The sequence below is a fragment of the Cupressus sempervirens genome, chromosome 11 (genome assembly GCF_028749045.1).
Source record: "Cupressus sempervirens isolate cs-2001-9-10 chromosome 11, ASM2874904v1, whole genome shotgun sequence".
Taxonomy (NCBI): Eukaryota; Viridiplantae; Streptophyta; class Pinopsida; order Cupressales; family Cupressaceae; genus Cupressus; species Cupressus sempervirens.
The window spans coordinates 573737753-573750952 of NC_143128.1; the positions used below are offsets into that span (position 1 = coordinate 573737753).

Below are 13200 nucleotides of genomic sequence, written 5' to 3' on the forward strand. Positions count from 1 at the left end.
GACCCATCCTGAACCTACAAGGGGACCCCCTATAACTCCTTCACTGTTCAGGGGTGTATGGGTAGGTAGGGAATCGTAGTATGTGTGTGTGTGTGTGCGCGCGCATATGTGTGTGTGTGTATGTATATGTATATGTATATGTATATGTATATGTATATGTATATGTATATGTATATGTATGTATGTATGTATGTAATATGTATACATATATGTATACATATGTACATATATGTATACATATGTGTGCGTGTGTGCGCTTTTAAAAAATATTTTTTTTAATCTTTTTAAAAATTATGTAAAAGTTTCATTATAAAAATGCATAAATATTAAGAATGAATATTAATTAAATAATATGAAATTTAATCATTACAATTAATTAATCTACTCTTAAGACCTATTGGAAGGTGACGGTTGAATGGTGAAGTGTATGATTGAACTAAGACGAAATAAAATCAATTCTAAGAGCTAAATGAGGTCTAAAGGCTGCTGTGTGTATGTATAAAACAGAGATTAATTGTATCTGCTCTTCTCAAATTGTTTCATCAATAATATTCAATCTTTTCCAGAAATCAAAAGAGCGGTCGCCCATGAACCACGTGGTATACCTTTTATAGGTATTGTAATTATTCCATTACAAGTATTCTACAACTCAACCGCCACAGCATCCCAGTTTCTCAGTATTTTCAAAGTCTTTCCCTCTACGCAACAAATTCCACTATGAAAATTTCAACTGTTAAACTATTGACTATCACCACTACAATCCAATTGATGTAAAATAATTATATGCGAAATACTCCACCAAACCATTCTCAGCCTCAATCTCAGGTCGGTTTGCAGTATAAATGTATTGAAGCCATGCAACTCAAATGTTAGGTATAATCATGTACCTACTCATACATATGTTTCATGGTGGTTTACGTTTAAACGATCTTGGATTCTAAAAGCATGGATTATCCTACAGACAATCAGTCCAAGTTACACCTAATTTTGAAAAAATGGTTTAACCAAGTAAACCCTAGGTACAAACCTAGTAATAGGCTCTTCATGTTAAATAGTATAAATGAGGATGAATGTAGTGATTCATGTTAACCTTGAGCTCCCAATGGAAATCTTTCACTATGTATTGCCACTCACCTATACAATCCAGTTGATGTGGACTGATTAAATACTCCACAACACCATTCTCAGCTTCAATCTCAGGTAGGTTTGCAGGATAAATGTATTGAAAACTTGCAATTTCACTGACAACTGAGCTTAAATATTAGGTATAATCATGTACCTACCCATACACATTTTTCATGGTAGTAGGTTTGAACAATCTTAGCAGTCCTAAAGCAAAGATTATCCTAGAGACAATCAGTCCAAGTTATACCTACTTTTGAAGTAGAGGACCTAGTTACAAACTCTTGCGAAATAGTATAAATGAGGATGAATGTAGTGATTGTTTACCTTGTCATGCTCCCAATGGAAATCTTTGAACCAACATGGATTGTTCTACTACTACTTGTGCTACTCATTGCTCTAAGAAAAATACAGTCAAAAATGCCCCCTGGTCCAACACCATTACCCATCATTGGCAACCTTCATTTAATCTCCCACCTTCCCCACAGATCTCTGGCCGCTCTTGCCCACAAATATGGCCCAATTATGAGCATCCACTTGGGTTCTAAACCAGCCATTGTATTATCATCCTCACACATGGCCAAGCAAGTCCTCAAAACACATGACAGCATATTTGCAAACCGCCCTATGATTGATGAAGAACATAATCACATTCTGAGCCCCTACAAAATAGCATCTAGTGAGTATGGCCCATATTGGAAACTCCTACGCAGAGCCTTCATTCAAGAGCTCCTCTCTCCCAAAGGGATGGATTCCTTCAAATCCCTCAGAGCCCAAGAAATGTCTGCCATGATACATTCTGTTCTTCAGACTGCTGTCATAAATGCAAAGGGTGGCGTGATGAATTCCTTGGCTGTAGATGTGAACAAAGAGGTCACTTATCTGACTAGTAATATTGTTTCTAGAATCACTTTTGGGAAGAGATGCTATGAATCTCAGTTGGGTGAGAAGACATTTAAGGAATATTTGGATGAAGTGCTTCCTCTGTTAAGTGGTTTCAACTATAGAGATTTTGTTCCTGTGTTAGGGTGGCTTGATTTGCATGGGCATAAGAAGAGAGAGGCTGAGATTGCCAAGGTTTTTAATGGGTATTTCGAGAGGATTGTGGAGGAACATGTGGAAAGAAGGAAAATGGGGCATCGATTAGAGTTTGAGGATTTTGTGGATGTGCTGCTTTCTTTGTCTGAAGATGAATCCATGGACATCAAAATCACCAGAGACCACATCAAGACTGTCGTTTTTGTATGTACATGATTATAACTTCTGTGGTTCGTGTTTTATTTTGATTTTGATTTCTTCACTTGTGTTTCGTTGAACTGCGAGACTGAGCCAAAGTTGAAGTAGAACTGTGGGAGATAGCCCGCTGAAGCATAATATATCAAGGTTATTAGATTTTTATAATATATTGAAATTTATTTTATTAATACATAATATTATCCAACTTTCATAATTTTTTGAATTCATTTCATTAATTTCTTATTTTTATTTACACATAATAAAATTATTTATATATATACATATATCATATTTTATTAATTATATTTCATGATATATATCTATATATTATATTTTATATATATAATTTAATGATATTTTATTTTTTTACTCTTAATATAAGTGTTTACTCATACTCTTTATAATTAATATAAAAATGTGATATATGAATATATATAATGAAGTATATCATAACTAATAAACTATTATATATTAACTTTATAATTGTATTATTTAATTTATTTAATTTAATATTTACTAGAATCTTCTGATTAATTTTTTTTAATATGTACTAAATATTATATTTATAATATATATTAAATAAAATAGTGTTCCCGCCCCTCTCTAATTAGAGCTAAGGTTTGCATTTAACTTTTCCTAATGTTAAGGTACTTAATAATAGGAATAGGATTCAACTTTACCTGTTAAGTAGAGGTCAATTAAAGTTAGAATTGGGATTTATTATGTTTTAGTGTTAGTTATAATATTTTTTAAGGTTTATGGTTACAATTTGAATTAGTTTTAGAATTACAATTTATTTATTTTTAATGTTATAATTAAGGTTTGAGTTTGTTTAGGATTTATCTTAAATTTAGTGTAGGCAAAGTTGTTCATATTCAAGTTTATTGTTATAGCTAAGCTTGAATTAAGGTTGCAATTAGGGTTCAATATGATTTATAGGAGATTCAGAATTTTGAATTGATTTTGTTTAAGATTAGGGCATTGTTAAGCTTAGTACCTAATTAGATTTAGGTTTAGGCTTCAATTTGAATTAGGATTTTATTCAAATTTGGTATAAGATTAGGGTTCAATTTGCTATAGTGTTTAGTTAGGGGTTGGGTTAAGACTTATATTTGGCTCACTTTTAATTAACTTAGTTTAAAGGTTATAATAAATTATTCATATTTTCAATTATATTATTCTAAGAATTTAAAATATATTATTGAATTATGTAATATAATTTTATTTCTTATTATATAGAATATTGTTTATCATAATTATCTTTAGTAAAATATATGATTATTTATTCCAACATCTAAACTGATGAAAAAGTTCATATTCTAGACATATAGATGTTGGTGAATTCAAATCTTTAAAAAGATTATTAAATTACAATTGAATAACTCAATTTTTTTTTAAATAACTTTAGTTATATTAATTTTTTTTTTATTAAATTAATATGTTTATTTTAATAATTTTATTTAATTCATGTTATTTAACTGAACAAATTAGACAAAATTAATATAAAACATATAAAAGAAGATTTGATTGAGTCAAATATGAAATACAAATCAAATCAAATATTTTTATATGACATCATTTGTACATTTCAATATAATAAAAGTATTTTTTAAATGACTTCATATGTTTGAATATTGTTTAAACTATTAAATAGAGTAATTTTATTCTTTTAAATTATTTTAAAATTATGTTTAATTTAAATTTAGATTGTATTATTGATTTTATAAATTCCTTTCTAATAATTAATACCATCTTTTTAGAATAAGAGGCTGAAATCAAGATTTTTTATTTATTAAGTTTGAATAGACTCTAACTCAAGACCTTTCAATATCAGTTGCACACTTGATATGTGATATATGTGACATGTGAGATAATTTTTATTCATACTAATATTAAAATATTAATTAACCCTTAAATGCATTGCATAGCCATCATTTGGATTCTTTAACCTACTCTTTCTGTCTATGGCACGAACGCCTCATAAAAGAAATATAAACGTAGAGCCTACATGTTCAGTTATAATCTATTTAAGCTTTTATCTGGATTTTCAAATCGGTATATACATGGCAATCCGATCAACATATTACATATAAACCAATCTCCAATTATCTGTTCAAATTTACTTGCGGCTTTTATATGAGCAGTTTTTCTCAGTTGCACTTTACTCATATTCAATATATCAATTGTGTTGGGTGTTTTTACCAGGACATAGATACCACAGGGAGTACATTGGAATGGGCAATGTGTGAGTTGCTGAGAAATCCATCCGCTATGGAAAGAGCTCAGTTTGAACTCGACACAGTGGTGGGACGCAATCGTATGGTAGAAGAATCTGATCTTCCCCATCTTCAATATTTGCAGTGGGTGGTGAAAGAAACACTTCGTCTCTACCCACCTGGCCCTCTTCTTCTTCCACACCAATCCATGCAGCAATGCACAATTGCGGGATACCAAATCCCTCAAAACACTCGAGTCATTATAAATGCATGGGCTATTGGCAGAGACCCAACTGCCTGGGAAGACCCTGATTTATTCAAACCTGAAAGATTTTCCGGAAGCAAAATTGATGTGAAAGGCCAAGATTTTGAGATGATACCATTTGGTTCGGGTCGAAGAATATGCCCGGGTATTAATTTGGCTCTGTGCATGATCCAGCTGGGACTTGCAAATTTGCTACACTGCTTTGATTGGAGTCTTCCTGAAAGAGTTGCTGCTGAGAATCTGGATATGTCTGAAGCATTTGGAAATACAATGACTAGGGCACTTCATCTTCATGCCATTCCACTTCCTCGCCTTTCGCTCAAGCTCTTTTAGGGCTCGTTTGGTTGTTGGAATAGGAATAGGAAATTAGGGATATGTTTTCTACTTTTCATTTTGTGCGTCAATTGGAATGGGAATAGGAACTTATGGGGAATGGAGAATAGGAACATATTTCTATTTTACTTTTAAAAGGAACTTATATCCATTCCGAAAAATAATTATTATTAAAATATGATCATTAGTATTCTTAATATGCATTCCTACTGGCAATTCCTATGCCTGCAACCAAACTTTGTGATGGTACTTATCATGCCTACTTGTAAACATCTAACTCATAATTATTTTTAAAAAACCTTAAAGACTTTTAATCTGAGATCAGCCATTGATTTATGATGACAAATGGATTCTTTTGTATCAACTCCAAAGCTTTTCTTGTTACATTTGAGGTGCTCATCCTTATTCATAAACTTTCAGGTACAATCTCAGACAACAATTTATTGTAATTGTATCTTCATAACTAGATTGGTACTAAAAATTTGATTGTAAAAAATAAAATGATTCAGCTGAAGATGATCGCTAGAGTTTTAATGAGTTAGAATGTCTTACTGATTCCCTTGTCACGCCTACCATTTGCCTCGTACCACCCATAAACATTACTTGGTCGTAATTGTTGCCTTTATGGATACGTAAATCAATTGACAAATCTGAATGAACAACAATTCCGATTGTTGGCATATGCTAATTTCTCCCCCGACCATCTAAGTCAGTAATGATAGAAACTTGTGCTTCTTCCGACGCATCTCGGTAGTTTCTTGCCGACCATATTCTTCACATGTTTATTATGACTCTGTGGTTTGACTGCAGATGTGTATTGTAACTATTATAGGACAATGCAGAAATCTAGTTTATTTCTAAGGCATATATATATATATAACGTAAGGATGTAAATATCATAACATCACTGTATGTATATGGAGTTAGATACAGATAAATATATTGTAGTACTTGAATTTATGCATTTGTATATTTATTAGATCATGAATGTAAGTATATTGTTCTAGTATTATAAAGATAAAGATAAAAGGTTGTAGTACTTAAATTTATGCATTTCTATATTTATTTTTTAAGTGTGTGATTATTTTCACTTGTTTATATTGTCAATGATAGTTGTCATTTTCAGTGTCAATGATGGTTGTCATTTTCAGAATTGTTGGCTTGTTAAATTCATTGTCAAAGTAGTAAATTATAATTGAAACTATTTTTCAAATTGATTTAGGAACTGTACAAATGCTATCAGTAAGAATTTTTCTAAGGGCAAAATTCACTCAGGAATTAAGAACTCGGACACAATTACAACTGTAAACCAGGAGAGAGAGTATAATCAGAATGACGATATATTCAATATGCCATGTTCAAGTACACTAGAAGTGCCTGTATATAAAGGCCTCCGAGATACATCTAGAATGCCTTGTAATCAGCATCATGATATGTCATACAATCAAACACATGTCCACCAGATAGGGTTATCCTCCATTAAGCATGGAAGTAAGTGCAGTGATGAGAGGATAAGCCTACAAGGGTGTGACATGCAAATCAGTATTGTAGACACCATGTGCTAAAATAGAGTTGCGTACTCCTGTGTTGTCAACATGACAACTCAAAAAGGTGCGCAAACTCTGAAGTGTCTCACAAAATAAAATAATGCAAAATAATAAAATAATGCATTAACCTAAGTAAACTTAAGTAAGTGTAAATAGTAAATACTTATTTACACCAACACTATCAAATCACAATATCTCTTCTTATCTATAAAATATTAAATACAATTTCATTACTTCATAAATATCATCATTGTTTGGGCCATCAAATGACCATATCTCTTCTCATCTTTAAAACACTAAATTCAGGTTTATTACTTCATAAATATAATATGCATCCCATTATCTCTTGGTATTTACATGTTTTTAATTTGCACTCTTTTGGTACAATTTTCACTCCAACATTTGGTCCCATCAATTTGTGACGTCAATTTGTTGTGACACAAATTTTTGATGGCTGAGGCATATTTTTTAAAGTGTCCCCAACATCATCGATATACTAACAATGTTGCACTATTCAATGGTGTCTAAAATATAACCCAAAAAAAAAGGAAAAGACAAGCTCATTTTAATGTTGAATGAAATTGATCGTGTGTGAAATTCCCAACTAGAAGTCACGAAGAATCACTATCTTAGCGCAACCATGCATGTAATTGAAGTTTCTTTGTTCTTTGCAATAATAAAGCTTTTTTTGTATGGTACTAAATTAATTTAAGGCTTTTACATTTACTGTCATCTTGGTTTGGAAATGTTCCCAAGTACTAAAAATCTTATTTCAAACCCCTTCAAAATTTTGCAGCTATGGCTTGTTTATACTATAGAGTCTTCATTATAGATTTTTCACTCAATTTTGACTCATACATAGTTTTATTTGTCAATTATGTCAATCTAAGCTCTTAATACATCAATTCATTTATTCATTTAGGACTCGGGAGTGAATATATATTTTGTCTCTTATTGTGCCTTTGTGATCTATGTCTTTCCAATGATTTTTTTTAGTGGATAAGGAAGAAAGGGAGAAGGAAAAGAAAAGGTCTTGCTACTTAGCACACTTGGTACCTTCATTGAGAGTTTTCTTAAAAGGTTATCTTCATGTAAATCAAGCAATACAAGACTATATATAATGGGATGTTCCCCTACACTTGTGTATAGTATTCATATATGTGAGATAGAACTTGAAAATATATGCCATCTATAATGCTTATTAAACTTGATAAATAGTTGACATCCTAAGGTGGCTATGAGTAATGATAAATTGAAAGTTTAATATATTTGAATGTCTCTCTATACAAATAGAGAAGGTCGAGGAAATTTATTTATATGGCAACACATTTTTGGGGTTGCTATTGATCCACGGCATCTTTATTAATAAAAGAATACACTATTAAATTATTAAGCATAGAAGTAAAAAATATCAGGTGACATTTCAAATAATAATAGGACAATTTTCCCATTACACAAGTTTATTAGTAAAAATATTGGGTGATGTTTTAGATAATAAAATAATAGTCTAGATTAACCACTCACATATAATAGACACACACACACACACACACACCCCTACAATTATAGTATATTGGGCTCATTATTAATGAAACCTACTTATACAATAGCATCTTCATTAATTATAAGTTACAAAAATATCCTATTGTTTGTCTTGAAAGTTAGAAAATTATGAGGTTACAATTAAAACAATAAAAACAAAGTCTTTGAAAATTCATTGGTGACATTTAAATTAATAAAATAACTCTCTCTTGAACAACACTATGTAGGCAAAATTTCATGCTAACCTTTACTTCCAAATACAAATTAGTTGACTTTAGATTTCAATTTTGAGTCTTTCAAGTGGGATACATAATAAGTGAGGAAAATATTAGGTGGCAATTCAAGTTAAAAATTAATTCTTGACAACTTGCATATTATCCCTTCCTATCATACATATACATGTGTCCCTACCTATCATTAATAGTATTATTAGTCTTTAGTTTAGAACTTATGTCTCCACCTAGTTTTTCAATTCATTCATTCATTTAGGATTTAGAAGTTAACATATATTCTATCTCTTGTTGTGCCATTGTGATCTATGTCTCTACAGTGATCTTTTAAGTGGAGAAGGAAGACAAGGGAAAAGGGAAAGGAAGGGTCTTGTATACATAGTGTAGTACAAGTGGCTTAAATACAACCACATTAGTGGCAAGTAGGAGCATGTCATACCACCACACTTAACTTGTGATTTTATCCTTATTTGTAATTTCTTCTAGTTTAGATTGATAGAATCTTCTTTGTCATTTTGGTATTCATTTCTTTGTGCCCTCTTTCACTAGCCCTTCCAGTGCTATTAGACACCATAATTTAAGAAATGTTACCCTATCTTATATGAAAACATGTGGTTAAAAAAATGAACTAAATGCAATATAGTTTTCATGGTCTAATAGTTATTCTTGTTGTTCTCCAATTATGTTTTAAGGAAAAATGTGTAATAGATTTCTTGTTAATTTTGTAACTTCAACTTTTTCATTGTTATTTGAATCTAGGATTACCTCCTCATTGGTATGGTGCATTGGAATAGGTGTATCCAACATGGTCGAGAAAGAATGCTCTTGACTGAGGTGAAGTTGTTAGTCATTTGAAAGGTGTAATTGTAACAACACATAGAATCTTGATTGTTCGTGAGGCTAGTTCCTCATTATCTTAATGCTATGTATAAATAGTAGCACTTATAATGGTGATCACTAATACATTTCAATTCATATTTTCGTGGTATTGAACTATTATAGGCTAATATACACTTAAGAATGACAATTCCATAGGAATCAATGGTTGCATCTATGACATGGCCACCAAATCCATTAATATACCAATAAATTATAAAATATTGAGTAATTTTTAAAATATGGTTAGCACAAATAGTACTATTTCTTATGGTATAGATTCAAAATATCCAATAATAGCATTTGTCTAATTAACAACAAATAATTTAGTTTAATTAACTACTACAATGATTTTTATTTTTTTTAGACTTTAAAAACACAAAAAGAAAAAACATTAAAAAATGAACAAAAAATACTTCTAGAAGGATGTCCATCGCCAACCTTAAGAATTTAAATGGAAGGATATGAATACCCCTCTTAAAAAATACTTTTTATTAATTGTAATTTTTTTTAGTTGTACTTATTTGACCAATTTCATGCCATGGCACTCTGTTGTAATATGTGAATTTGAGACAACTAGTTCTCATTGACTTTAGAAGAGAGAGAAATAGTTCAGTCAGTCCTCTTGGTGTTTGGGTATCAAAGTTTTCGAATGAACAAATGTTATTTCTGTGTGACAAAATACTTTTATCGTCTGCTAGAATTTTTTGTGTGCTCTGTTTTCCCCTATTTTTTCGAAATTAACACAATAAGGGTAATGTGGGGTGTTGTGGGAGAGTACATGGCTTCTTGGAAACTACCATGTTGACAACTAATCTTTGAAATCTATCTCTGATATGGACTTTTCTAGGTATTTGTGTAATATTCATGAAGCAAAATTGATGTGAAAGGCCAAGATTTTGAGATGATACCATTTGGTTCAGGTAGAAGAATATGTCCGGGTATTAATTTGGCTTTGTGCATGGTCCAGCTGGGACTTGCAAATTTGCAACACTGCTTTGGTTGGAGTCTTCCTGAAGGAGTTGCTGCTGAGAATCTGGATATGTTGGAAACATTTGGAAATACAATGACTAAGGCACTTCATCTTCATGCCATTCCACTTCCTCGCCTTTTCCTCGAGCTCTTTTAGGGTTCGTTTGGTTGTTGGAATAGGAATAGGAAATTAGGAATATGTTTTCTATTTTTCATTTGGTGTGTCAATTAGAATGGGAATAGGAACATATTTTCATTTTATTCTTAGAAGAAACTTATGTCCATTCCAAAAAATAGCTGTTATTAGAATAGACCATTAGTATTCTCAATTCTTATACCTGCAACCAAACTTGGTGATCACAAATTTAACTAGAATGTAAGGAAAAACTTGTTATATCTACCTGTAAACATCTAGCTAATAATCATTTTTGAAAAAACTTGTTATATCTACCTGTAAACATCTAGCTAATAATCATTTTTGAAAAACCTTCAACACTTTTAATCTTAGATCAGTCATTGATGTATGATGAAAAATGGATTCTTTTGTATCAACTTCCAAAGCTTTTATTCTAATGTCATATCTTACTATGTTGCGTAATCCTTAATATTGTTTGTTTTGGACAGCTTTGCGCTTTCTTGTTAAATTTGAGGTACTCATCCTTATTCATAAACTTTCAGGTATAATCTCAGACAACAATTTATTGTAATTGTATCTTCATAACTAGATTGGTACTAGAAATTTGATTGTTAAAAAAAAAATGATTCAGCTGAAGATGATCGCTAGAGTTTTAATGAGTTAGATTGTCTTACTGATTCCCTTGTCACGCCTACCATTTGCCCCGTACCACCCATAAACATTACTTGGTCGTAATTGTTGCCTTTATGGATACGTAAATCAATTGACAAATCTAAATGAACAATATACCGATTGTTGGCATATGCTAATTTCTCCCCAGACCATCTAAGTCAGTACTGATAGAAACTTATGCAACGCCCATCTCGGTAGTTTCTTGCCGACCATATTCTTCACATGTTTATTATGACTGTGTGGTTTGACTGCAGATCTGTATCCTAACTATTATAGGACTATGCAGAAATCTAGTTTATTTCTAAGGCTATATATATATATATATATATATATATATATATATATAACGTAAGGATATAAATATCACAACGTCACTGTATGTATATGGAGTTAGGTACAGATAAATATATTGTATTACTTGAATTTATGCATTTGTATATTTATTAGATCATGAATGTAAGTATATTGTTCTAGTATTATAAAGATAAAAATAAAGATAAAAGGTTGTAGTACTTAAATTTATTTTTAAAGGTGTGATTATTTTCACTTCTTTACATTGTCAATGATGGTTGTCATTTTCAGTGTCAATGATGGTTGTCATTTTCAGAATTGTTAACTTGTTAAATTTATTGTCAAAGTAGTAAATTATAATTGAAACTATTTTTCAAATTGATTTAAGAACTGTACAAACCCTATCAAATCACAATATCTCTTCTTATCTTTAAAATATTAAATACAATTTCATTATTTCATAAATATCATCATTGTCCCCATCAAATGACCATATCTCTTCTCATCTTTAAAACACTAAATTCAACTTTATTACTTCATAAATATCATATGGTATTTACATGTTTTTAATTTGCACTCTTTTGGTACAATTTTCACTACAACATTTGGTCCCGTCAATTTGTGATGTCAATTTGTTGTGATAAAAATTTGTGATGGCTGAGGCATATTTTTTAAAGTGTCCCCGACATCGTCGATATGCCGATGGTGTCATTGCTATTCGATGGCGTCTAGAATATAACCCAAAAAAAAAAGGAAAAGACAAGCTCATTTTAATGTTGAATGAAATTGATTGTGTGTGAAATTCCCAACTAGAAGTCACGAAGAATCACTATCTTAGCGCAATCATGCATGTAATTGAAGTTTCTTCGTTCTTTGTAATAATAAAGCTTTTTTTGTATGGTACTAAAATAATTTAAGGCTTTTACATTTACTGTCATCTTTGTTTGGAAATGTTCCCAAGTACTAAAAATCTTATTCCAAACCCCTTCAAAATTTTGCAGCTATGGCTTGTTTATACTATAGAGTATTCATTATAGATTTTTCACTCAATTTCGACTCATACATAGTTTTATTTGTCAATTATGTCAATCTAAGCTCTTAATTCATCAATTCATTTATTCATTTAGGACTTAGGAGTGAATATATATTTTGTCTCTTATTGTGCCTTTGTGATCTATGTCTTTCCAATGATTTTTTTTAGTGGATAAGGAAGAAAGGGAGAAGGAAAAGAAAGGGTCTCACTACCTAGCACACCTGGTACCTTCATTTAGAGTTTTCTTAAAAGGTTATCTTCATGTAAATCAAGGAATACAAGACTATATTTAATGGGATGTTCCCCTACACTTGTGTATAGTATTCATATATGTGAGATAGAACTTGAAAATATATGCCATCTATAATGCTTATTAAACTTGATAAATAGTTGACATCCTAAGGTGGCTATGACTGATGTTAAATTGAAAGTTTAATATATCTAAATGTCTCTCTATACAAATAGAGAAGATTGGGGAAATTTATTTATATGGCAACACATTTCTGGGGTTGCTATTAATCCACAACATCTTTATTAATAAAAAAAATACACTATTAAATTATCAAGCATAGAAGTAAAAAATATCAAGTGACATTTCAAATAATAATACGATAGTTTTCCCATTACACAAGTTTATTAGTAAAAATGTTGAGTGGTGTTTTAGATGATAAAATAATAATCTAGATTAACCACTCACATATAATAAACACACACACCTACAATTATAGT

The 13200-nt window shown here is 30.8% G+C and overlaps 1 protein-coding gene across 1 annotated transcript; it reads left to right on the forward strand.

Moving 5' to 3' along the window:
• The first annotated feature begins 1307 nt into the window (after positions 1 to 1307).
• Positions 1308 to 5518, forward strand: LOC149530938 (cytochrome P450 71AU50-like). The gene is made up of 2 exons (XM_089811001.1): positions 1308 to 2364; positions 4564 to 5518. Exons 1-2 carry the CDS (start codon positions 1423 to 1425, stop codon positions 5170 to 5172), a joined length of 1551 nt encoding a protein of 516 aa, XP_089667127.1. The 5' UTR covers positions 1308 to 1422; the 3' UTR covers positions 5173 to 5518.
• The last annotated feature ends 7682 nt before the right edge of the window (positions 5519 to 13200 follow it).

Excerpts from the sequence above, each read along its gene's own strand:
- LOC149530938 (XM_089811001.1), top strand. The coding sequence starts at position 1,423 with ATGAGGATGAATGTAGTGATTGTTTACCTTGTCATGCTCCCAATGGAA. Across the intron at positions 2,365-4,563 it reads ACATCAAGACTGTCGTTTTT|GACATAGATACCACAGGGAG; the intron begins GTATGTACATGA and ends TGTTTTTACCAG.